Raw genomic sequence first — 27,297 nt, forward strand, 5'->3', positions numbered from 1 at the left:
GTCTCCTGGGTATTTGCACCTGAATATCTCACAGTAATTTCAAAGTCGGCCACACCTAACCTGAATCTATCGCCTGTGCCCACTCAGGACTGAATTCCCAGTGGCCCAAATCAGAAACCTCCCCTTCTGTCTAAATCCTTCTCTATAATTACCAATTCCTGTCCATCGTCTCCCTTCTCATAGCCCCAAGCTTGGCTCAGTCGTTTCTCTTTCCTGGATTTCAGTAACAGCTTCCTCCTTCACCTCCTTGCCTTCTGTCTGGCTGTACTCATTCTCCCCACAGACCCCTGAGCAAGCTTCCTAAGGCACATCCCTAATGATGCCCGTCTAGCTTAGTTGATGGCCAGCTCTCAAGGTCCTCGGAGTTAAGGATACCCCCCCTTTTTAAAAGATTTATTTATTTATTTGAAAGAGTTACACAGAGAGAGGAGAGGCAGAGAGAGAGAGAGAGAGAGAGAGAGAGAGAGAGGTCTCCCATCTGCTGGTTCACTCCCCAATTGGCTGCAACAGCCCAAACTGTGCTGATCCAAAGCCAGGAGCCAGGAGCTTCTTCCAGGTCTCCCACGTGGGTGCAGGGGCCCAAGGACTTGGGCCATCTACTGCTTTCCCAGGCCATAGCAGAGAGCTGGATCGGAAGTGGAGCAGCCAGTACTAGAACCGGCACCCATATGGGATGCTGGCGCTTCAGGCCAGGGAGCGCTGGCCCCAAGGATATCTTGCTTAAAATGGCTTTTAAGACTTTGAGTGACCTGGCTCCAGATTATTCTTCTGTCTTATGGTCGAACCTCAATGCTGTGTCCATTGTCTCTTGTCCTTCCTTCAGGAATATTCTCGCTCAGTTTCACCCGCTCACTCTTCCTCTCCTTGACACAAAGCACAAATAAAGTTATAAACTTGAAGAGAAGGATCTTTTTAAGTTGCCTTATCTTTTGATTCCACGTTATAGATCCTAGTGTTATATAAACATAAACCCGATTACTTTTGTTCTTGAAGACCTTAAATCTCCAGATACACAAACCCCTAGGCTTGGGGGACTGCCCGGTGGTAGGGGAGGGGAGCAGTCCCATGGCAGTGTGACCTTGAAGCAATGTCTCTGAGACCTAAGCTTGAATCAAGCGCCACTCCCTCTTCTCTGGGAGTGGGGGCTGGGAAGCGGCCATACGGAATAGCTAGTATTTCTTTGGAAAGGTACCTACTTGTGGTTCTACTTTTAACCTGGAACAAGAACACTATAATTTTGCCACGAGGCAAGGTACGTGGAGCTGAGCGAGTGCAGCAGCTCTGCTCTCCAAATCTTGGTCTTGAAATCGGCCCCCTCCCCAGGGGTTGGCCACCTGCTCAGCACACCCCCTCCCGCGCCCCAACCCCTTTAAACCACCGCGCCCTTCAGGGTGCTAGTGGCACCACTGCCACTGCGCTTCCTGTTGGCAGCAGTGAGCAGCGAAACCGAAGCGGCAGTAGGCAGCGGCCAAGGCAGGAGTAGCTCCCTCGCGATTCACGGGAGCCTCTCAGGCCCCTGATCCCAGCTCCCGGGCCTCGCGTCCACATCGCGGCAGCTGCAGAGGCCAGCGCGGAGACAGGAAGCACCTGCGCCTTGACCACAACTGCCTGCACACAGCCCAGAGAGCCCGCGGGAGCCACTCTGCGCCCGCGCCCCTTAGCGCCCTCTTCGCCACGGGCTGGCTTTTTAGGGACGTCCAGTCGCGATGCCAGGACGCGCTCCTTTCCGCTTGGCCCGGGGGGTCCTGAGCCCCTGGCTGCTAAGCTGCCTGTGGGTCTGGGCGTTGGGCGGCCTGTGCGGCCTGGGCTCGGCGGGCTTGCCGCGCCCGTGCCAGGCGCCGCAGCAGTGGGAGGGGCGCCAGGTCGTGTACCAGCAGAGCAGCGGGCGCAACAGCCGCGCCCTGCTCTCCTACGACGGCCTCAACCAGCGTGTGCGGGTACTGGACGAGAGGAAGGCTCTGATCCCTTGCAAAAGGTACAGTGGCGCGGGGTGGGCTGCCTGCTGGGCGGGAAGCGGAGGGCCAGGTCGTGGGGGCGGGCGCCCGAGCGCGCAGCTGCCAGCCCCTCCGGGTTCTTGCTCTCCACTCCCAGAGAGAACCTTTGCCAGGAGGGTCGCTTATGGACAGCATGATCAGGGGCTGGGCCCACTGAGGGCAGCCTGCTGGTGGGCGTTCAGGAATGCCCAGCAGGGCGGGGGCAGGTAAAGAAAAGACCCACGAAGGGCAGGATCCAGCTGCCAGGCGCCCCAGTGCTGCTGAGTCAGGCGCAGGGCGCGTGGAGCACCCTGCAGCCTAGGGCGTGTCTTGGGCTCTATCTCTTGTCTTCCCGAAGACATCTGCGAGGGCACAAGTAGAATTTTTTTTTTTTTCAGAAATATGGTTTAACATTTGAAAGGAATATGGCAAACTACAAAAGGTGTGGGGAATTGATAAAAGAACAGTTAAGCCGCAAACATTTCATCTTGTTAGGGCTGTTAAGTTTTTGGTTTATTCCCTTAAGTTTCATTTTTTTCTTTGAAAGTAAATGTTGCATACCATGATCCAAAAGCATGTGTTTTCTGTCTCCTCATTTACTCAGTATCATCCCTTGCCTCTTCTTCTTTCTCACTTTATTGACTGGCCCCTCTTTTTAATGGCTGCACAATATTCCACATAGACGTATACTACAGTTTTTTTAACTTGGTCTTTAGAAGGTTGTGACAGAGGAAACACTCTCTCTGAGACCTCATCTTGCTTGTAGCCCTTTAAGACCTGGTTTCTAATTCTGGATTACCACCTGTCCCCAGCCCTCAAAGCTCCTCCAAGTGTGCTCTTCTTGGGGTTACCTTGGCCAGTTTTTAGGTCATTTGCGTCATGAGGAATTGTGATGTGAATGCCCGTGCTATAAGGCTCCAAGAATAATAGATCTGTGGCAAAAGGGTACCATTAGTTTCTAGAACAAAACAAAACTTGACAGTGTTATTTTGTCTGAAAGCATTTGTTGAAGTATTAGGCATCTTGAAAGTATGAGAAGGATAGACCTTTTCAAGTAATAAATTCAGAGTCCAAGAGAAAGTGTTACAAGGTGTACCTGGCCCTCTGTACGCAGGTACCACACCCAAGGAGTCAACCTACCCTGGACTGAATAGTCTCAGAAAAAAATGGCATCTGCAATGACCATGTACAGAATTTTTTTTCTTGTCATCATTCACTAAACAATACAGTACAACAACCATTTACATAGCATTTACTCTATATGAGATATGGTAAGTAATTAAAGAATATATAGGCTTTATGCAAATACTTTGTCATTTTATGGACAGGATGTGAGCATCCACATATTCTGCTATCCATAAGGCATCCTGGAACCAATTCCCAGAATACTGAGGGACAGTGACTGTGCATGAGTGCACAGGGGGCATGGAGCATCAGAAATCTCCATGGTGGGCTGGGAATGTGTGCAAAGCCTTCAAAGAACATGATAGTCTTCAGCAGGGTCTTGAAGGACACAAAAATAACAAGCAACGTTTGCACGTTTATTACGCCACGAATGGTGATGAGGATTTTATATATTATACAGTTTAGTTTAAATTTCACAACTTGACAGTGTGGGTTTATGAGCTCCTTGGTGCAGACAGGTTCTGAGGTCTAAGGAGATAAAAGAGCTTTCTCACTATCACACAGCTGAGACTCTGGTAGCTGGGTGAATTCTGACACCTGTGATGGGGTTCACTCATTCACTTAGCAGGCATCTGTTTATGGGAGGTATTGCATATAAACAGTGAGTGCTGGTTTTCAAGGAGGTCATAGTGTAGAGTTGGCATCATATTTTTAAAAATTCCTGTACACTGAGATGATCGGTAAGCTGGAGTGTGATGAAGACACCTCAGAGGGGCACCTAAACCTGACTTCCTGGAGGAAGCAACATATAAGCAAATCCCAAAGCAGTTTTATGAGCTGAGAAGGGGAACTGTGGTGAGAAGACCAGTTCAGAGGGCTGACAGTGTATTCCAGGCATGGTACATGTGTAAGTATAGAGGACTAGATAAATTCCAAGAGCTGCAGACCAATTTTTTAGGGCTGAAATGCAGGGTTTGATAAGGGGTGATACTGAAGGAACCTTCAACAGAGGCATGTTAGGATTACATTATATGAATACTGCTGATGCATCAGGAACATGTCTCTAATGTGTGCACACAAAATGGAACAATACAGAGAAACTGTAGAAGCAAAACAACTAAGTGATTTCTCTAGAAGTCCTGGCAAAAGACGGTAGAAGCAACAGAATGATGAGGAAGTGGACAAGTGGATGCATTCGGGGAATATTGAAGAAGTTTAATTGAAAGATATTTAAATGATTAGATACTATGTAGCAGAGATGGGGAGGGAGAGGGAAGAGTCAAGATGGAATCTTTGGGACAAGTGTTTGGCACAGTGGTTAAGATGCCCCTTGGGGTGCTTGTATCCCGTAATAGGGTGCCGGGTTTGAGCCCAGGCTCTGCTCCCAATTCCAGCTTCCTGCTAAGGTGCACTCTGTGAGTCAGAAGGTTATAGCTCAAATACTTGGGTTCCTGCCCCCTGTGTGGGAAACCTGGATGAATTTCTGGCTCTTGGATTCATCCTCTCTCTACTCTAACTCTTGGTGTACGTTTGAGGAGTAAACTACTAGAAAGACAATCTCTCCCTTGTCTTCTTTCAAATAAATATATTTTTTGTAAAATAGGCCTCTATTTTTGATTTCTGAAGTCACCTTATGGAATGGCATGGTGCATATGGATGTTCCTTCTTATAGGGATTCTGACAAAAAGGTTGGTTGCTACTTTAATAGGCATTTAATGTGGAAGCTGGTACAACGGCGTTGTGTTGATGAGTAGTCATGTTAATGGTTGACTGGATTGACTCAACACACACTACTGATGCAGTGTGGCCAAGAGAAGAATAAGAATTCTTCCCTGCAAATGTAGTATTTTTTACAAGTTAGGAAGTTATGTTTTAATATCAGCTAAAACAATGTCTGAATCCAGTTTCCAAATGTGTTTTTCCAAAGGTTACTACAGCTTTTTATGCCTACTTTCCTCATTTTTACAAAATAGGAATACTTATAAAGACTAATTTATTGGATCATGGTGAGACTGAATTATTTCAAGTATGAAACGCACATGATACAGTGTTTGGATGTACACAGAAGATGCTTAGCACATGGCCAAGACTGTACTCATCATCATCGTCGTCATCATGTGATTTCCCATATGAGAAAGACTGCCAGTCCTGGGTTCAGACACTTGACACATCAGCACACATAAGGGCTCTTCCTTTTAAAGCAGACTCAAAGTATGAAAAATCAAATGTTAAACTATCTATTTTCATGAGTTTTATGGCTGGTATGGGGACCAGAATGCCAAAATCCACAACACCAGATCATTCTCTCCCTGTAGTCAGAACTATGCAGGGAACCAAATTATAATCAGGAGGTTGTGAGCAAAGAGTTGGAGCAAACTCATTGAACAAACATCTAATGATTGACTGTCCTAGTCTAAGCTGTCTGCTTTGCATTGAGTTTTCCATCATGAATAAGGCAGGCTGGTCCAGGATAATGTTTAATGGCAATCAGGTGAAGATGAAGTGATGGATTAATTTTTACAATGGAAATGCCTTCTTGGTGATTCTATGCTACCCTAACTCTGTGGTTTCAGACTCCTTCCACTCTGAACAGAGCCTGGGTGGAATCTGCATAAGTTTGTCTTAGCAACTCTCCTTCTATGACTCCATGATTGGGTCATATGCTCTTTAGTTATGTGTTCTAAACCTTTAGTGGGGTCATGGCCAAATCTTGCTGACTTTGAAGATTTTGTCCCCATGTGGTGATTCTTCATATATTTGCCCTGAACCATTAAGTGTTGGTTTCACAGTTTAACTTTTAGAAGGCAATTTTGTTCTCCTCCTTTTCAAGTTCTTGGCAAGGTTCTTTTGTCACAGTCCCATTGCTGGCCCCAAGTCAGATGTAGAAAAGAATGTTTAGTGCATAAATACATTTTTAAGCTCTTTAACTTTAGGCTTCTTGGAAAAAACTCAAAACTTTTTTCAGGTATTAGCAATGTGACCAAGAAACCAGATGTTATTAAAAATATGAAAATATGGATAGTTTGTCTTTTCATATTTATAAGTTGAAAAGTAAGTTTTAAAATTGGATCAACTTCTTAAGATTTTCATTTTGCATCCAGATAGTTATGGAAAATCCCACTGATAGTTACTGTGGAATGACTATGATTTTCCAGGCTCTCTGTTCCCTAAGATGATGGAAAAGATTAAGCAACTTTACAAGCTTAAGATAAGACAAGCTTGAGCAGAGAATGGGAACTATTAGTAATTGATAATATTTTGCTTTTCTGCTTCCAACTGTCTTTTCTGACTGCTAGATTAAACTCACTAGTATTACATTTGTAAGATTGAAGGAAAGGAATAGGCTATTTTTCATTGAAGTCAGTATACTAAATTTTGTGGGAGAAGTAATACAGATACTGAATGAACCCTCTTAGGTCATGAGTGGTGGTTTAGGTATTAAAATTAACAAAACTACTAATGTGAAGTGAAAAAAGAAGCATTAAATGATGCATTGGTGTAATATCTTAGAATATTATTCTCTTACAAATCTTGCTTGTTAAATAGAGGGCTTTTATTTGCAAAAGCTGAGCACTATGTAGTGGCAAGTTCTAAATGACTAATGTTTCTCTCTCTCTCTCAGAAAATCTGCCTATTATAGTTATAGAGCACAGGCATCAAGGATGCCACTACATAGTCCTCAGCTTTTGAAAATTATGTGATTCCAGTCAGTTATGGCCCCTAATCCTTGCTTGACCACAGTAAGATCCTTAACTAAGATTCTTAGAACCTTAGTGTTTTATATATTTTAGTTAAGTTTTAATGTTGCCTATATTGTTGATACTAAATAATTTTTGGCTTTTTTCTTAAAAATAAACATAAAATTAATTGATATCATGAAAGTGCCAATTTTGCTTCTATTATACCAGGCTGATTTACTAATTCTACCATGATGCAATGAACTTGTTATGGATTTAAATTTTTTTTTTCAATTTGTCCATCGGTATAGATAAATTCCAAGTTCCTTTTCTTCTTTACCTAAGACCATGCTTCTGGGTGGAAAAAAGAAGAGACTACCTTTAAATGCTTGGGCCCTAAATTCACAGGGCCTCCTTTAACTGAGCTTCATTCAGAAAAAGGGATTGAATCTGATTTCTTGCAGCAATGTTCGGCCAAGTATCTGCTGTGAATGTGAACCAGGGAATGATATCGTCTTAGATAGTTTCAGTGGTCATATGTGTTTGTGAATACGGATAAAGCTTTTTATCAAACACACAGTCTTTTTTTTTTTTTGACAGGCAGAGTGGACAGTGAGAGAGAGAGACAGAGAGAAAGGTCTTCCTTTTCCCATTGGTTCACCCTCCAATGGCCGCCACGGCTGGCGTGCTGCGGCCGGCGCACTGCGCTGATCCGAAGGCAGGACCCAGGTGCTTCTTCTGGTCTCCCATGGGGTGCAGGGCCCAAGCACTTGGGCCATCCTCCACTGCACTCCCTGGCCACAGCAGAGAGCTGGCCTGGAAGAGGGGCAACCGGGACAGAATCCGGCACCCCGACCGGGACTAGAACCCGGTGTGCCGGCGCCGCTAGGTGGAAGATTAGCCTAGTGAGCCGCGGCGCCGGCCACACAGTCTTATTTTATAATGAAATTATCTCATACAGTTGAGTTGCAATTGCAGTACAAAAAAAGTCTTTGAGAATGAGCTGCCAACCTGAAACGCCCATGATCCTGCAGTGTGTGTTTCCTAAAAACAAGGACATTCTTCTGCATAACTGAAACACATTCAAAAATCAGGAGATGAACACTGATTCATTTCTGCCATCTGAAAAGTGGGTGTCATTCAGGTTTTACCAGTTGTCTTTTGCATGCTCTTTATAGCAAAGATCGCAGTTTAAACACAAGCATTGCTTTAGGTGTTGTAGATCTCTAGACTCTGGAACAGCTCAGAGGTTTTTCTTGTGCTCTGGTACTCATAAAGATTATAGATGAGTTATTTTGTAGAATGATCCTTGATTTCAGTTTGTCTTATGTTTCTTCACAATTGGACTCCAGTTATTTCTGTTTGGCAGGGATACCTCAGAGGTAATGCTCTGTTCTTATTACATCCTGATGTTCACTTTGATCACTTGATTTACTGCTGTATGCCAGCTTTTTTCACTGTTGTGTGACACTTTCTTCCTTTGTAATTATTAAGTATGTTGTAAGGAGGTACTTTAAAACCATGTGCACATCCTATTCTTTATTAAACTTTCATGTTATTTATTTCTATCAGCATGCACTTAAGGATTCTCATTTTATTCCATTTTCTCTGGTTCTTGATTTTGCTGCCCATATTGTCCCAGATTAAGCCAGTGGGAGCCTCTTCAAATTGGCTTCTATTTTCTTTTGATGTGTCTTCTTATTCTTTCAGCACTTCCTTGATTCCTGGCCCCATGTTCCAGATCATCTGTTCTTTCTCTGCCCTGGCCATAGAATAAGCCATTTTTCAGGAAGCCGTGGTTACCTCCACTGAAGGCTAAGATTTGGAAAGCATGATTTGTGTACGAGTTGTACTCAGTGTTTTCAAGTCGTTTTATTCCCAGGACCTCTTCCTGAATAAATTATGGGTTGTAAGTTTAAGCACACACTCATGCACATTTACATGTATACATACATTTAATGTATATTTATTTCTAACCCTGCAATTACAATCCATAGAGTTATTTATCTGGCATCTGCAGTTCCAATTGAACACCAGAAAGTTCATGCTGATATTCTGCCTTCTATTTTTGCAGCTCCCTTCTCAGACAGTGCTTAAACTGTCTCCCAATACTCAGTTATAGTCCCTAACCAACCATGCATTGCTCCAATGTTCTTTCCCGACATGAATGCCACCTGACTGCTCCAGGGCTCTTCATCCCAGGCCAGGCAACTCAGAAGCCTTCCTTGCTTGGTCCTGCCTAGTGGCTTTAGTCTAGGAATGGGAAGGCCAGGTTGCATTTTTAATGTATGTTGCTTTCTTTCAGGTTTCTCAGCTTTTCTTCATTCCAAATCAGCAGTAGGTATCTGGGTGGCCAAGAGAGATAGATTAGTGTAAAGGGTTCAATGAATTTATTTCATTACAAACTCTTTTTTGCATGGATTGAACTTTCATTTTAAGAAACATTGACTTTGAGAACTTCAGGAGAGTGACTCCTTTTTTATCCTGTATTCCCTCCTCTTGAGCTTTGGTGGCTGGAGCTAATATTATCTGTTATTAGTTCAAGCCATTTGCTTGTAGCCTCTTGATCCTCAAAGAATAAATTATGTGGATTTGCAATATTGAGCCTTTCTTCAAGAAGGACATTTTCTTGAAAGCACTTACAGTTTGCTTCAGGAGGCTGAATTCAGTGGAATTATAGACCCTGGATTGCAGAGGATTAAAGCTGGGGTGGGGTGGGAGAAGTGAGCAGTGAAGAAAAAGATGTGCCAGGGAAGAAGCCCAGGAGACTCAGAGGCTGGTGGAGTATGAGACTAACTCAGGAATGAATGCCAGAGGTGGACGCCATACTGCTCTGAAAACATCCTTACTTCTCTCCAATAACCTTGAGCTGTTTCTTCCTGATTCTGACCTTAAAGATGGTGGTCAGGGGCAAAGTGCCCAAAGATCTGAAAATATTCCACCAATTAGTGGTTTGCTTTTCCTGGAAAAAAGTATAGTCTTATATTTCCCCAATTCCAGTAAAAATCTTGTTTTTTTCCCCTTTATATTTTCTCTTACTTTACCCATCTTTAAAGGAAAAAAATCTTTTCTTGGTTCTACTCACTGAAACCTCATTCTCCCCTTCTATTTAAAGCAAATCTCACACTAACTCCAAGTTCTTTCTTCCCATGCTCTCTTGAACTCCCTCCAATCAAACTTTTCATTGCTACACTCACTGAAAATCACAACTCTACTTATGGTCAAGAGCAGTAAGTTCCACATTACTAACCAGCTAATCTCTTATCATTCCTCACCTTACTGTGGGTTTTTCCATTAACCATGTTGCACTTTCTTCACTTGGGTTTCAAGATACCACTCTTCTGTATCCCTTCCTTCTGCCTCCTTTCTTCCCCTTATCAGTCTCCTTTGTTCTTGTCCTCCTCTCTAGATCACTAGTGGTGGAATGTCTCAGGGCTCAGGCTTTCTGTCCCTTTACTTTTCTGCTTAGATCTACTCTGTTGGTGATCTCATCCAGGTCCTGGCTTTAAATGGCCTTGCTCCAGAGAGGAATCTGATGTGTACAAGGGCTTTTCAAAATGCTCAAGGGAAATATGTATTATGAAAGAATTGTACATGGCTTTCAACTTCTTTTGCACTAAAATCCACCTATATTTTAATTCCATTGTCACGAACTATTTGAAGCAGCTTCACATATCTCCAGTCCAGAGATCACCCCTGAACTCTACAATCATATAAATCCAGCCACTGAGTTGACTCTGCATTTGGATCTCTAATAGTCATCACAAACTCAGCATGTCCAGAACGAATGCACAGCTTGCAAACAAGCAAATACACACAAAAGCCAACCAGCCAACCAATATTCACTCCTCCTGCAGTTTTCTTTATCTCAACTAATAGCAACACCTGTCACTCAGCATAAAACCCTCAGAGTCATCCTTGATTTCTCTGTCTTCCACTTGCCACGCATTGGCTCTAATTTCAATATATAAGTCTACTCAGAATACAATAATGCCTCCCCTATTACTCTATCTTAACTTTCATCTTAAACTCTCTCTCAGGTTTGTTTATTTATTTATTTATATATATATATTTATTTCTTTATTTATTTATTTATTTTGACAGGCAGAGTTTAGACAGTGAGAGAGACAGAGAGAAAGGTCTTCCTTCCGTTGGTTCAACCCCCAAATGGCCGTGATGTCCGACGCACTGCGGCCGGCGCACTGCACCGATCTGAAGCCAGGATTCAGGTGCTTCCTCCTGGTCTCCCATGCAGGTGCAGGGCCCAGGCACTTGGACCATCTTCCATTGCCTTCCTGGGCCACAGCAGAGAGCTGGACTGGAAGAGGAACAAACAAGACAGAATCTGGCGCCCTGACCTGGTGTGCCAGCGCCGCAGGTGGAGGATTAGCCTAGTGAGCCACAGCACAGGCAGAGTTACACACAGAGGTAGAGAGAGAGATGGGGGAGGGGAGAGAGAGAGACAGACAGAGAGAGAGAAAGAGAGAGGTCTTTCCATCTGCTGATTTATTCCTCCAAAGGTAACAACAGCCTGGGCTAGGCCAGTCTGAAGCCAGGGCTTCTTCCAAGTCTCCCATGTGGATGCAGGGGCCCAAGCACTTGGGCTGTCCTCCACTGGTTTTCCAGGCACATTAGCAGGGAGCTGGATTGGAAGTGGAGCAGCTGAGACTGGAACTGGTACCCATATGGGCAGCCAGCACTGCAGGTGGTGGCTTTACCCACTATGCCACAACACCAGTCCACAAGGTCACAGATTTTTGTGTAATGTTGCTTTATCTTAGAACAAGGTCTATGTATAATGTTTGAAACTATGAATGAAGAAATGGGTAATAATAATATATATTCACTGTAGAATAATATCTAAAATATAGAAATTCAAAGAGAAAAGCATAAGAATTACCCACAACTTCCCTGCCAATGTGACTTTTGTGCTTTCCATATTTTTTCATAGCTCTGTAAACGAGGGCTGTATCTCTCTATGCTCTGCAACCTTGTGAGCAAAAACTAATTTAAGAAACCATTTGGATGCAGCTCCTTTTGAGGGAATATCTCTTTGATCTCTTTTTACGTTCAAAGATCAAAGATCTATGAACTCTCTTGACCACTGTATGAATATCTCTGGTTATTAGCCCTTGTAACTCTCTTCTTCATTCTGAGCCTGTTCTGATTGTTTATATTTTATTAGAAAATCTTTCACATCATCAATATTATAATTTCATAATTTTCTAAATGATATTCTTTTATGATATTTGACTCTTAAGAAAACAGCACCTTGGAGCTAGCGTTGTGACATAGCGGGTTGAGTGGCTACCTGTGGGCTGGCATCCCTCTGGGTGCCAGTTCAAGTCCCAGCTGCTCTGCTTCTGATCCAGCTCCCTGCTAATGTTCCTGGGAAGGCAATGGAGGATGGCCCAAGCTGCACTGCAAATGGCAGCTTAACCTACTACACCACATCACCAGCCCCTTGTGTTTGTATTTTTTAAGCAATAAACTCATTATGTAAAAAATGGTTTTATGGCTTATTATTTACTTACAACTTACACGACGTATCACGACGTATCTCCTCATTGGTAATCTTTGACATCAAATTATACTGACCATCATCTTTTTAAATTGTTGATGTAGGATCATAGGAGAGCCCCCAGGAAAGCATAGTCCAACCTGCATAGAAAGGACTCCAAGCTTCATTTCATCCATACGATGTTCCCAAGCTACTTCTTATCAAACATTAACCTCAATGTCTCCCTTGCTGTTCAGTCTCAGTTTTGGAGGATTTCTGTCAAGATATGCACTGACGCTTTCCCAGGCCCTAAAACAAAGCAGAAGCAGTGCCTCTTTGATCTGAGAAGCCTTCTTGGTAGCATCAGACCCCTAGCAGCTGCTTAGGTCATTGTCAAGCTCTCCAAAGGAAGGAGGAACTTAGAACAGATGGATAGAAGGCAACTGCCACTGGACACAAAAGCCATGTCTTGGATGATGCCTTCTCCTTCCCAGAAGGCTGTGTTTATTGTGGATAAATCTCTCTACTGCAGGAGTCCCAGAATATGAGCCCTGCCTATGAGTGAGCGCCAAAGCTCTCTGCAGAAGCACCAATGTAATCTCCACACTCTGTCAAAGGAGACACTTCTCTGGACCACCTCAAATGGCATCAGAGAAGAACCAGCAGAAGGGAAGATGGCACACAGCACCAAGGAGCATGCCAGTTCCTTGGTCTGATGTAGCATGGGGCTAGCCAGAGGCAAAATATAACTCAGGAAGAATACATGGGTCATCATGAACCCACCAAAACCAACTGCCACGGCATCCAGCAGCTGCTATGGTGAACACAAGGCCCTCCAAAGCTGCTTGATAAATGCTCACAGGGAAGACTGTTGAACTCGACCTCCTACGTCGTCTCCAAAGCTTCTAAAACATTCCCTTCAATGTGCTTACTGGAACACCTCTTAGATCTTCCAGGATCATGAATCCTACTTCCCAGAGCATCTCACCAAGATGCGGATGAACCAGAACATACGGGATCAGAAAAGCAGACATTCCTCTGATGTAGGTGCCCAACACCCTGGAGCTGTCAGAGTTTGTTGAAGCCCAACACTTGGAGGAGGAACCCTGGTTGGAGTAGAGAGACTGAGACAGGAAATGTAGAGAAAATGTGAGAGGGTAGAACCTCTCACTTCGGGAGAGATACAGACGTGGACCAGGAACAATTCTTTCAACCCACACCCATGAAAGAGAAGGCTTCTGGGAAGAGACTCCACCCCAGACTTACTATCCTCAAATTCCATGTCAGCTGCGGTGCTTTGACATGGTATGTTTCCTGTGGGTGTGGCAGCCTCCTATCTCAGAATCAAGCCTTCTGCCTGTCCCCTTTGTCACATGCTATGCTTTTGGAGAGTGGCACTTCTGGCCTGGCTCAGCTTCAGGTATGGCCTGGCTCACCCTTAGGGCCTCTGTGGAGCCACTCTCATGAAAGCTCAATAGGGTTAAAAACGAAGCCTCGGAATCTGCTTTTCTGCTATCAGAACACAGCTCCTTTTGCCTAGGACAAGTGTTTATTTGGAACCACTCAGTAGGTTGCAAAGAATTTAAAGTGTTTGGTGGTTTATGTAGTCTTTCCTTCTTTCCCCATGCTGAATCAAGCCACTAAAAGGTCAGCTTCTCAAACACAGGAATTTTTATAGTGTGTGTATTCGTAGATGCTTCCAAGGCGCTTTGCCACAGGATCTTCTATTAAAGAAAGAAACATAAGGAATTTTACCCCTTTTATTGGGTATTTTATAGCAGTTTTTTTTTTTTACCTGAATTCTTTATTTGGATGCATGCTTTCAGTCAGCTGGAGAACTTACTCAGTTACCTTTCTCCTCCTAAGAGGCTAGGGGGGTTGTATACTCTCACAGGTTTTGAATGTCTGAGAACATCTACTTATTTAATACAATTATTGTTTTTTCGGTATGCATACAATTTATTGGGTAAGAGTAGAATATTTGCTAAGATATTTTTGTGGCACTTGAGCTCTAGAAGAGAAGTCTGACACCAAGTTAATTTGGTTTTGTTTGAGTCATTTTCCCCTACCCAGGTTTTGGAGATTGTTTCTGTTATTTCTGCACTTTATTGTCTCCAGGCTATGTCTAGCTCTAGAGAAATTTTGTCTGCATTTTCTAAAGATTTCATAGTCTGTCTGCTCTCTTTGTTGTAGAGTCTCTCTGTATACATTTTGGTTCTCTCACATCTGATTTTCAAATTTCTTATCTTTTCTTCAACATCTCTATTACTTCATATAATTTTCTTGAGGTCTAGGATAACTTCTCCTAAATCAAGGCCTCGTGTTTTTTGTTTTGTTCTTGTTTTCTGTTTTTCTTTGTGTTTCTCATGGCCCATCTGTTTTACACTCTGCCTTCATTGCATTTTTTTAGTTTTTATGTTTTTATGTATTTATTTGACAGAAAGAGAGCTCCTCCACTGGTTCACATCCCAAAGGCCTGTGGTGGCTGAACTTGAGCCAGGCAGAAGCTGGGAGCCAGGAACTGCATCCAAGTCTCCCCTGTGGGTGACAGGAACCCAACCACTTGAGCCATCACCAGTGCCCCTCAAGCTCTGCTTTATCAGGAAGATGGAGTTGAGAGAAAAACTGAGGCTCAAATCCAAGTACTCCAATATGGGATGTGGGCATCCCAACCAGTGATTTAGCTGGTAGGCCAAATGCCTGTCCCATATATATTTATTTTGATAATCATGTTTTTCATCAGAAAGTTATCTGGTCACATATTATTCCTTTTGTCATAAACACAGTCTATCCCAAATCCTAATGAAAGATTTATACTTTAGAGTTTCATTAAATGTTAGCTGGAAGGGTATGTGTATAAGTTTATATGTCAACACAGTAGGAATTGATGTATTTCTACTGAAAAGCATAGGACTGACTATGCATTCCTCTCCTCACCCTCCCTATTATCCTTGTTATATAGTTCTAGAAACTGCCATACAATATAGCAACATCAGGTATCTCAGTATTAAAGAAGCTGTTTCTTTTAGTGGTGGTAAAAAAAAAAAGTCAGCCTGAACTAGTGTCTCATGAAAAAGGCTTTTTTTTTTATTATCTTTCATCAGATGAAAGAATATATGCCTACACATTGCCAATATTCATCCAGATATGTTTTTGAGGAAAAAAAATCTCTTCAATTTCTTGAGTAATTTTTTCTTCTTTTGAACTAGAATCCAAACACTGGAGGCCCATCACCTTGCAGCTTCTTAAATTGCACACATAATTGTTCTTTGATTTACTTTTCCTTGGGCTGCATTCTTAAGTAATTTGATTTTCCTTGTGTTATATGTGATTGGCAGCAATGTGAACAATGAGTCTGTCTAACACGGTAATTTTGAAATACTGTTTTTCTTCTTCATGTCTCATAATTACTGTAGGGTGTAACACAGACTCAGTGTAGGCCAGAATGGCAAGCAGCTGCAGTCCAGTTTTTCCTCTTGGGAGTCCGAGGGCCAGCATGCATTACTAATCTATTATATTGCATATTAAACAAATCCAAAGCTTGTCCAGTTTCTTCCATAAAAGCCTAAGTCCTTTTGTAATCACAATATAATATTTGCCTACTCCCTTTTCTGTAATTTAGTGTATCTTGGATGGCCAAGCAGTTCTATGTGGATGGGAAGACTCATTCACCCCTACCCCCGCCTGTGGAGAGAGGGGAGGACATGGTGTTAAGAGAATTAGAATGAGTCTGGTAGGTCAAATCTTGGGTCCAATTCCAGCCCATTGTTTACTACTAAGTTGGGCTTGGAACTTTGTATTTTTTGTTAAAGAGATGAAAACGTTAGTACTAGATCAGCCAGTTGAGTATGCCAATCTGTAACCACTGTCTTGAACTTTTTGTATTTTTTCACCGACTACATTAATTCAGGACAGGAAAACAATCGCTTCTTGGCTAATAAGGCAGTAGCTGGTCAGTTTCACCCATGCTCAGGGCAGACACTGGTAGTTTTGATTCTAAGATTAGCTTAGTCCTTGGGCCATGCTCATTCTGGAAGGGAAGATTCTATTAAGGTTGTTGTAAGGAATAAAATAGATAATATCTGCAAAGCAGTTTTTATTTATTTCCTTAAAGATACTTAAAGTTCCAGGTGTCAGAAAATCTAACAGATGCTTAAACCCTAAGAATATTTCTTCCTCCAGAATTCTTGTGATAAATGTTCCTAGGTTTGACTCAGCAGTTTCACTGAGGCCCCAGGCTCTTTCCATTTACTCTACCATTCTTCGACAACTGTCTCCTGGTTGCAAGACGCCATACTGACTAGTTGCCTCAGCGTTTCAAGATGGGTGCCTCTGCTGCAAGCATTATGTTCTTATTCAACTACATTTGGGGACAGAAATGAAAGAAGTGGAGTGGACAGGCCTTTCCTCTTCTCTTTTCAGAACGGAGAAGATGCCAGAGGACTCCCTCTCCCTGTAGACGCTCCTTTAGTTCTCCAAGGCTAGGACCAATGACATCCTTAGTCCAAAAGGAGACTTAAGAAAATGAACTATGTGACTTAGCCTCCAAATTGAGTGACAGGCAAGGGAGAAGGGGTAGAAATGCCTGTTGAGTCTTCTAGGAAGGGACCCACCATAGCAATAATGTTATCTCCTTCATCTCTTTATTCTGGATGAATTAGCCCTCCTCTGTTTCATAGGTGTTGGAGTCATGTGTGCATTTCAGATGATTAACTTCCATTTTAAATGCTAACTGATGAAAATGAACAGAAACATGGCCAAATTTTCCTACCTAAGCTATAATATCTTGCATTTGCATCATAATTTTATATCCATTAAATAATATTCATAATAATGCTATGAGCTTCAAAATTTTGGTCTCTTTTCACATAAGGGAAATAAGAAGATTAAAATTATGATCACACAGCCCACCAGTAGTAAAGTGTGAACCTTGATTCTTGATCTAAGCTTTTCAACAAAGCCTTTCACATTGGCCGGAAACATTATGTTAAATAAGAAAACTACCAGAAAAGTTTCTTCTCTCTTTTTCCTAATAGGTTAACCATTTAGTACTTTTTCTAATGCAGAGAAATTAATAGAAGCTACACTTAGAGCTAAAAAAAAAATCAGTGTTCCTTTTAAAGAGAGAGTAATACTTCATCAAACATAAAATGGAAATTCCCTTGATGCAATAATCCCAGTCTATTTTTCCCCCCATAGGGATAAAAGCACAAAAAGGCAAGAGGTTCTATCTCCAAATTATATTCAGCATTAGCAACACTGACAAAACATGGAGATAACCTAAGTGGTCATAAGTGGGGAACTACTGAAGGAAATCAGGGAGTGTGAATCCGTTAAGCATAAAGTGTTCCCATCTATGATCAGTGATATAATAATTTATTAAAACTCCCTGAACATCAAACTGAATCTCATATCAAAGAAAAATGATCCATTATGATTAAGTGAAGTTTATTCTAGGGGTGCAAAGATGGCTCAATTTTAGGAAATCCACAAGCATGTATGAAAACAATAATATGATCATATAGTAGTTCTGCCAGAAAGTCAGTTGATAAAATTCAACAAACATTTCTATTACAAAGCATTCAGTAAAAACTGATGGGTACTTTTTAAAAACATGGTAAGATCTATTTAGTGTTTTTTTTGTTTTGTTTTGTTTTTGTTTTTTTTTTTTTGTTTTTTTGTTTTTGTTTTGTTTTGTTTTTTTTTGGACAGGCAGAGTTAGTGTGAGAGAGAGACAGAGAGAAAGGTCTTCCTTTTTCTGTTGGTTCACCCCCCAAATGGCCACTATGGCCGGCGCCGGCGCCGATCCAAAGCCAGGAGCCAGGTGCGTCTTCCTGGTCTCCTGTGCAGGTGCAAGGCCCAAGCACTTGGGCCATCCTCCACTGCCTTCCCAGGCCACAGCAGAGAGCTGGACTAGAAGAGGAGCAGCCGGGACAGAACCGGCGCCCCAACCGGGACTAGAACCCGGAGTGCCGGCGCCACAGGTGGAGGATTAGCCTAGTGAGCCGCGGCGCCGGCCTTTAGTTCTTAAATTATTTTATATTTATTGTCTTTTCCATTAAACTCTGGAAGATGGCAATGATGTTTATTACCTCAATTATATTTGTATTGTATTTATTTATAATATAATCAGAGAAGAGAAAGCAATTAGAGGAATGAGAATTAGAAAGGAAAAGAACTATCTCTGTCAGGCCAGCGCCGTGGCTCACTAGGCTAATCCTCCGCCTTGTGGCGCCGGCACACCGGGTTCTAGTCCCGGTCGGGGCGCCGGATTCTGTCCCGGTTGCCCCCCTTCCAGTCCAGCTCTCTGCTGTGGCCAGGGAGTGCAGTGGAGGATGGCCCAAGTGCTTGGGCCCTGCACCCCATGGGAGACCAGGAGAAGCACCTGGCTCCTGGCTTCGGATCAGCGTGGTGCGCCGGCTGCAGCACGCCAGCTGTGGCAGCCATTGGAGGGTGAACCAATGGCAAAAGGAAGACCTTTCTCTCTGTCTCTCTCTCTCACTGTCCACTCTGCCTGTCAAAAAAAAAAAAAAAAAACTATCTCTGTCAGTAATAATTTTTGCTGTATATCTGAAAACACAGAAGACCCCAAAATAAAGCTAATTAAAACAACAGAGAATTCAGTAGGGTAGCTATCTATAACATTAACATGAAAAATCAATAATCTTCATATATGCAAACAATAACCTGCTATGGAAGAGAAGGATTCACAAAAAGCTGCAATGAAATCGTAACATCACTCAACAACAATTGAAATTATTATTTCACAATTGTTACACGGTAAAACAAATGCGTATATTTGCTAATGTTTGTAGGAAGCATGATTAAAAAGATATATGATGGCAGTGCATTACATATGATTGCATAATTATTGCCTTTCAATTCTATTTTCCATAAACCTTTTTAAATATCCTCATATGAATAAAAAAATAGAAAAAAATTTATAAGGCTAAATTTGTTATAAATACCAGTAAGCATTCATGGTTTGGTTGCAGGTAGCTCTATCTTCAATCAATGACATCCCAATGACAATAAGCACATCTAATGCCCTGATGTTGGTTTCTAAATTGTTTTCCTGTTAAGTGTAACTACAGTTCTTTACAGAAATGACTGATCTCGGGTCTAGGGCAGGGAAAATCTAAAGTACACCTAGGACACCTGGTATCACACAAAGTCAGGAAGCACTCCACTCAAAGGCTAATCGGGTCCTGTCAGAAGCCACCAACACCAGCTGGAAGAGTTCCCATGGACCACACTTAGGACAACTGAAGCATCAAAAGGAATACAGAAATGATTTTAATTATTTGTCATGCATTGAATGCACAAAAACCCCTGAGTCCAGAGTGGTACTGAATAGATTCAGATGTGTAGATGTTGTCTGTCATTTCACTGGAGCAATTCTAACACCTCCCACTGAAACAGTTTTGCCTAAAAGCACTAGGTGAACAGTTAATTGGGTAACATGGTATTCCCAGCGTGCCAACCTATCATCCACCAATTACTTGCTAATTGCAAAAGTAAACAACTTTTTAAGGGAGACATCTGGAGTCATCATTTAACTGATGGCCTAAGTCACAAGCCCTTCAAGGAAGGCTTATTACAACAAAGGATGCTTCATGTAACTCAGTCAGAGGGTCTCCAAGCACCTCAGAAAACAAATGCATCCAGGAAAGGAACAGCTGCTGTAATCCCAGCTTGCTATAGCCTCCCTCTGCTTCATTCTTTATGTTGCTCACTTGGTGTGCTGGTAAACTGCCTGAAGGACTTACGGGTTTGCATGTGGGAGGACTAGCCACCTCAGGAGACCTAGTCTCCCGAGTCGTAGCTACACATGTCTAGGGTAAAGAATCTGGCCGGCGCCGCAGCTCAATAGGCTAATCCTCCGCCTGCGGCGCCGGCATACCAGGTTCTAGTCCCGGTCAGGGCGCCAGATTCCATCCCGGTTGCCTCTCTTCCAGGCCAGCTCTCTGCTATGGCCTGGGAGTGCAGTGGAGGATGGCCCAAGTGCTTGGGCCCTGCACCCCATGGGAGACCAGGAGAAGCACCTGGCTCCTGCCTTCGGATCAGTGCGGTGCGCCAGCCCTGGCGGCCATTGGAGGGTGAACCAGCAGAAAAGGAAGACCTTTCTCTCTGTCTCTGTCTCTCTCACTGTCCACTCTGCCTGTCAAAAAAAAAAAAAAAAAAAAAAAAAAAGAATCTGTCTCCTGGGTCAGATGTCCATCATTGGTCCAATAAGCTCTGGTGAGAGGGCCGTGGTCAAGTATGGCCAATCCTGGCTTCTGGGGTGCTTCTGTGACCCTGTGGATTCGGGAGTGAAGGTGGTGGTCTCAGGAAGGAATCTCCCTTCTGCATCTGGTTGCACTTCCTTCATGGAACAGTCACTGCAGTGTGAAAAGTGAACAGCTAGAGAATCCACAAAAGCCAGGGGCGATTTTCCACTCTGGACACCTAGAACATGGGAAAGTACACAATGATAGTGCAAGAGGTGAGAACATCAGTAAAGGCACCCAAGTACCCCCGAGAGGAAACGGTATGGGTGTTTGGTGGATAGCTCACTTGTCATGAAAAGTTTCAGAAAACAGGATTTATGTAAGGAGAAAGGTCTCTGTATTTACAAATGGAATATGCAGTAAGTTAATCTTTCTGTCTTCCTTCAATGAATAGTCTAGACTCTGATGTGCCAGGGACTTAACTGGTGGTGAGATAACAGCGAAAAGCCAACTCCAAACTTCCAAAAGCTAACAGGTTTTTTTTAAAAGATTTATTTATTGTACTTGAAAGTCACGGTTACACATAGAGAAGAGAAGCAGAGAGAGAAAGAGAGAGAGAGGGAGAGAGACAGAGAGAGAGATCTTCCATACGCTGGTTCACTCCCCAGATGGCTGCAATGGCCGGAGCTGTGCCATTCTAAAGCCAGGAGCCAGGAGTTTCTTCTGGGTCTCCCATGTGGGTGCAGGGGCCCAAGGACTTGGGCCATCTTCTACTGCTTTCCCAGGCCTAGCAGAGAGCTGGATCGAAAGTGGAGGAGCCGGCACCCATATGGGGTACAGCCACTGCAGGCAGTGGCTTTACCAGCTATGCCACAGTGCCAGCCCCAAGCTAACAGTTTTATGTGGACCCTGCATGCATATTATAAGAATTTAGGCCCATTTTTGAACAATAACTGAGGAAGTCACTTTTTTCTTCCTACAATGACATGTGCTTGTAAAGGTATGTGACTGTTTCTTTCCTTGTAAGCCATTTCATGTCTTTTCTGAAATAATAGGATTTATCTGAGTATATAAAATTAGGCCATGTTTGTTATTTCCATACTAGCTTGTAGAAGTCCAAAGCATGATGCTAATAGTGGTACTGTTTTGGGCATATACACAGTTATCATGGGCATTATCTTTTCTAAGGAAAACAGATTGCAGCATGCACTTGAGAAGGAGAGTAAGAACCTCATTGGAGGCTCTTCTAGATCAAGTGTGGGCTGCCTCTACCTGCTTGGCAAAAGCCATGCCTCCAGGCCCTTCGGCTCTCAGGCATTGCAAATTCACTGTGTGGGGTCAGGAAGCCCACTATGCCCCACCAGCAGTGCTGGCCCGAGTTTAGGATTGACAGTGAAACACAAGGAAACAGAAACCTTCACCTAATACCAACATTGCTGAGCATAAAGGAAGATACAGGACTGGAGACAACACACATGCTCCATAATTTGTAGGCACGGCTCAGAATACCTCCCTCTCACTCCCCACCAAAGGTGAGCAAATGGTGCTACACAGAGGCTCAGAGTGTGAGACCAGTTCGACCTTGGGAAGCCAACTGCTCTGGGGTGCCCTCTTTTTTGTCCTTGCTGGTATCAGCTCACTCAGGGTATGCGAGGAGTGTCCATGCTCAGTGCAGCTGAAGTCTACAAAGCCCATTCCTTCTGTCTGATAGCTAATCAAGGCAATGAGGGGCAGGGACTTGTTCTACCCACTTCTCAGCTGCTACTGCTTTGTTTTCTTTCTGAAGATTTCTTTATGTATTTACTTAAAAGACTGAGTGACAGAGATAGGAGAAGAGACAGAGAGAGAGAGAGCTCTTCTATTTGCTAGTTCACTCCCCAAGTGGCCACGACAGCTGGGACTGGGCCAGGCCAAAACCATAGGCCTGGAACCCCATCTGGGTCTCCAATATGGGCAGCAGGGACCCAAGCACTGGGGTATCTTCCACTCCCTTCCCAGGCGTATTCGCAGGAAGCTGTATTGGAATTTGAGCAGCTGGAACTCAAACCAGCTGATATGAGATGCCGGCATCATTAGCAGTGGCTTAACCTGCTGCAACGTCTGTCCCCTCAGCTGCTTCTTGCCCTACACTCCATCTATCTCTGTAGTTCCTGACTTGGTGTTGCAAGAATTCAACTAAACCAAAGGTCGAGTCTTCCTGTGTCCCTATGGCTAAAAGAAAGGCCACAAACTATTTGTTAAGCCAATGTGTGTCTCCCCCATGTTTGTTTTGTAAGCATAAGACCTGTCATGCAGGCTGGCGCCATGGCTCACTAGGCTAATCCTCCGCCTGCGGTGCTGGCACACCAGGTTCTAGCCCTGGTCGGGGTGCCGGATTCTGTCCTGGTTGCCCCTCTTCTAGGCCAGCTCTCTGCTGTGGCCAGGGAGTGCAGTGGAGGATGGCCCAAGTGCTTGGGCCCTGCACCCGCATGGGAGACCAGGAGAAGCACCTGGCTCCTGGCTTTGGATCAGCGCAGTGCGCCGGCCGCAGCGTGCTGGCTGCAGCAGCCATTGGAGGGTGAACCAACGGTAAAGGAAGACCTTTCTCCCTCTCTCTCTCTCTCTCTCTCTCACTGTCCACTCTGCCTTCTGCCTGTCAAAAAAAAAAAAAAAAAAAAAAAAAGACCTGGCATACAACAGATCCTTCAGGAGAATTTGTCCAGTGAATATTCAATGTTGAATTCTAAATCTTAATTTTTCCATATGCAGGTTATTTCATGTGTCTACTGTTCAAAAACAAAACTCATCTTTTTTCTATTTTGAAAGTGAAGTAGAAGGCATAATGACTGTAACACAAAGTCCTAAGCTATTTTCTTTCCATTTGTCTTCCAGATTATTCGAGTATATTTTCCTCTATAAGGATGGAGTAATGTTTCAGATTGAACAAGCCACCAAGCAGTGCTCAAAGATTTCCCTGACTGATCCCTGGGATCCTCTTGACATTCCTCAGAACTCCACCTTTGAAGACCAGTACTCCATCGGGGGGCCTCAGGAGCAGATCTCTGTCCAGGAGTGGTCCGACAGAAAGTCTGCTCGATCCTGTAAGGATTAGAAGAATCTGAACATTGTGTCTCATGACACATACCTGGAAAAAGACTTAAGTCCTTTAGGAAGGAGGTTGTTAGGGAGTCATATTAGTTTAATGAAATGCATAAAGCCCCATTGAAATCCCCACGTGCACTCTGCTAGTGATGAGACGCTGGGATCTAAGCATTGTACCTGAAACAATTCACCTTCTAGTGCCTTCTCTACCTGTCTGCCATGTTGTCTCTTATGGACTTAGCCTTGGTTTTGACTTTCCACCATCACCTCAAGGTTGGTGACATGGAAGGCACTTTTCTAAGGCACACATTGAATCAGGTACCCCTTTTCCCTTCCCCCATTTCAATTCCTTAAAACTGCAGTGACCAGATCTAGTCTTATTATTCTGAGTGTTGAACCTACTTGTTTTTATTTGAGCCATTTCTGCTCTGCTGTCAGTATGTCTTTTTCAAGAATATTTTCAATATACAGGCATTCATGCTACAGGAAACAGAATGGTGATTCCTGGAGAAGTTAAATATAGTGTCACCATATGATCCAGTGATTCCACTTCTGGATAAATACCCAAAAGAATTGAAGGCAGAAACTCAAGGAGATATCTGCATATGAGTGTTCATGGCAATACTATTCACAATAGCCACAACATGGAAGCAACACCAATATCCAGAGATGGGAGAATGGGTAAACAAAATCTGGTGTAGAAATTCGATGGACGATTATTCACTGTTAAAAAGGAAAGCAATTCTGACACATATTACAACATACATCAACCTTGCCACTCACAAAAAGACAAATATAGTATTATTCCACTTACAGGAAGTACCCAGATTCCTAGAGACAGATAGTTGATTGTTGACTACCAGAGATGGGGGTAGGAAAATGGGGTACAAAATTGCAATTGAAAAGATGAAATAGTCTGGAGGTGAATGACAGTGATGCTTTCACAGCGTGAATGTTCTTAAAAATAGTGTGTATTTTATCACAATAAAAAAAAATCAGGCATGCCTATTTGCTCTACTAAAAAGTTAACTTTCTTCCTCTTGCAGATGAAACCTGGATTGGCATTTATACAGTCAAGGATTGTTATCCTGTCCAGGAAACCTTCACCAGAAATTACAGTGTGCTACTATCCACACGGTTTTTTGATGTGCAGCTGGGCATAAAAGACCCCTCAGTGTTTACCCCTCCAAGCACGTGCCAGTCGGCCCAGACAGAGAGGATGAGTGAGGAATGCCCCTGATGACCCTGTGGACACAGAAGTGGCAGCCTTGGACATCAGATACCCAGGGCCCAAGCTGGAAACAGATTTGAGACTGAATGGGATGAAAATCTTCACTGGAGACAAATATGATTTTTGAAAGATAAACATTGATTTGAGTTTTTTGTATGTCTGATTTTGACAACTCAAGCTGTGTTTACAAAAGAAAATTGAAGGGAGTAGTAGTGGTAATTTGAGTTGACTAGATGGCTAATATAGACATTTCACATACAGTTATGTACCACACAATATATTTTGATGAATGGTGGGTCATATACACAGTGGTGGTCACATAAGATTGTATCACCTCATGACATCATAGCTGTCTCTGTTTGTGTAACTCTGTAGGCTATGATATTCACAAAATGGCAAAATTACTCTGTGATAATTTCCTGGAACATGTGCACAACACTAAATGGTGCATGGCTATATTTCTAAAGCCTGAATGACCTGATTTCTGTGTGTTCAAGTGCATGCCCAGTTTAGTGACACAAAGAAGTTAGAGGTCATTAAGAGCAGTTTGCCGTGACAAGGAGGAGTATTTTACTACTGGCATCACTGAGAATTGTTGGTGATAATAAGAAGCTGAATGATGCTTGTCAGTTTTAGTATTGGTTGTTAAGTCCGCTAAAGAGGAGACTCTATGTGTCACTGCACCAGAGAAGTAACTGCTCCCCACCCCTGGCCCCCACTGCTCCTGTACTCCCTTGTCTACTGACAAATTGATCCCTTCAAATTCCTTCCAGAATTAAGAACTGTATGATAAGATCCAATGGATCTAAATATCTTAGAAGGAAATGAAAGGCTGTAATATGAAATATTTATTCCTCTAAAAGACTTGTAAGCAGAAGGGTTTAGAATATTTTAATACCTCTGTATAGTGGGGCATGAGCCATGTATGCTTCCCTTTTTTTGCTATGGAGTAGTATTGATATATGTGGTAAACCTTTTGCCACTTGTCAATAAACAGGGAGAGCTGTACAATAGCCCTGAGCTGGGAGTCAGGAGACTATTGTATTCTTGATTCAGGATTAGAATTCCCATGTACTGTAATCCCTCTGTTCTTAAATGCACTAGGCTTGCCCTGAACGTGGCCTTCCTGGGACCGATTCACAACCTTGATGTCTATCTGACTTCTGATCACCCTCTCCCTACACCACCCAGTCACTTGCCCATGATCTTCTCACAGAGCTGCTCCCAAGCCTGATTACTTGCAGCTTGAGCATGATTTTCTCACGATACTTGCATACTACCATCCACTATCTTAGCTATGAGCTCCTTGAGTACGGGTAGCATGGGCCGTTTACTTTATATCCCCAGCACCAAGTAAGTGCCTGGCACATGGTCAGTGCCCTAAGTGTTTGTCGGATGGAGAATGCTAGCCGCTGTGGTCCTTAGTTTCCTGTTCTGTTAAATGGGATTGGGTTTGCTGATCACTAGGGATCAGTAGTAAAATGTATGGCTCCAGATTCTTCTGCTATTGTGCTCATCTGGCCATCTATCTTTAGTTACCAAGATAAATGTGTAATACCTATATTATGCTGAAAACAATCTATATTACTAACAGTTTATCTTTATTAATAAATGAATTTATTTGCATTTCAAAGTGTTCCTTGATATATTGGCTTTTGTAATAAATATGGATAATCTTGGTATAAGGGAGTTAAATCCTTCTCAAATAAATAAATATACACATAAATAAAATTCTATGTGACCAAAATCAAATTTGTTATTTTTTCTCAAAAGCCTGTGCTCCTTCTTATCTTCCCTTAAGTCCAGTTTCTAGTTGCCTGTGCTGGAAGCCTCAGAGGCATTCTTGACCTTTGTCTTCTGTCCCCACCAGCAACTGGTATCCTAAGTCCCACTGTAATAGTTCTTAAAGCTACCATCTGGCTCCATCAGCTCTGAGATATTACCATTGTTGGCCATTAGAGGAACTTCACACCTTTTGTCCTTGCCTTGCTTCTTTTTCCTTGAAATCAACCTGTTCTCCTTCATTCATCAGTCAGTCAACCATATGCCAAAAGGAGCACCTGCTCTTCCTGGTGCCCATGCATGTTCCAGAGCTCCAGGGGGGAGCAAGGCCCAGCTGAGGCTGCCAGTCTGGAATGCACAGACCAGGAGGAGTCTCACAGCTGCTTTCCAGGTGGTCCAGCCTGATCAGATGTTTGTGGCAGTGTTTGCCCCACTTCCCCTTAACCACATCCGAGCCCATATACCCACTCAAAGGAGAAAGGAAGAAAACTCATCTTATTCAGCAACATAGAAAGTAGGTGCTCTTTTTTTCTGGTTGGCCCACTGGAGTAGTTAAACCAGTTAAAAAAGTCCAGAAGGATTTTACATTTGGTGGGGACCTCCATGTGGATCTGACAGTGCTGTGCCTCTGTAGTTCTCCCTCCACTGCCTAAAAGTAAAGCAGTAAGGTGGGGCCCCTTAGCGTGGTGCACAAGGCTCTTTTTGTTGAGGTTCCTGA

At 43.1% G+C, this 27,297-nt stretch overlaps 2 protein-coding genes across 4 annotated transcripts in view; one reads left to right on the forward strand and one right to left on the reverse strand.

Annotated features, from left to right (window-relative positions):
• SFRP4 (secreted frizzled related protein 4) overlaps positions 1 to 27,297 on the reverse strand; it is a 181,022-nt gene that overhangs the window by 11,733 nt on the left and 141,992 nt on the right. The window lies entirely within an intron of this gene.
• Positions 1,240 to 26,544, forward strand: EPDR1 (ependymin related 1). The gene is made up of 3 exons (XM_017344434.4): positions 1,240 to 1,975; positions 23,357 to 23,565; positions 24,613 to 26,544. Exons 1-3 carry the CDS (start codon positions 1,707 to 1,709, stop codon positions 24,804 to 24,806), a joined length of 672 nt encoding a protein of 223 aa, XP_017199923.2. The 5' UTR covers positions 1,240 to 1,706; the 3' UTR covers positions 24,807 to 26,544.

This window comes from Oryctolagus cuniculus, chromosome 16 (assembly GCF_051225735.1).
Source record: "Oryctolagus cuniculus isolate XC-2025 breed Fujian yellow rabbit chromosome 16, ASM5122573v1, whole genome shotgun sequence".
Classification (NCBI taxonomy): domain Eukaryota; kingdom Metazoa; phylum Chordata; class Mammalia; order Lagomorpha; family Leporidae; genus Oryctolagus; species Oryctolagus cuniculus.

What these genes read in the sequence shown, in the direction of transcription:
- EPDR1 (XM_017344434.4), top strand. Translation starts at nt 1,707, where the DNA reads ATGCCAGGACGCGCTCCTTTCCGCTTGGCCCGGGGGGTCCTGAGCCCC. An exon ending in GCTCTGATCCCTTGCAAAAG is followed by an intron (nt 1,976 to 23,356) that starts GTACAGTGGCGC and finishes TTTGTCTTCCAG; the next exon opens with ATTATTCGAGTATATTTTCC. An exon ending in CAGAAAGTCTGCTCGATCCT is followed by an intron (nt 23,566 to 24,612) that starts GTAAGGATTAGA and finishes TTCCTCTTGCAG; the next exon opens with ATGAAACCTGGATTGGCATT.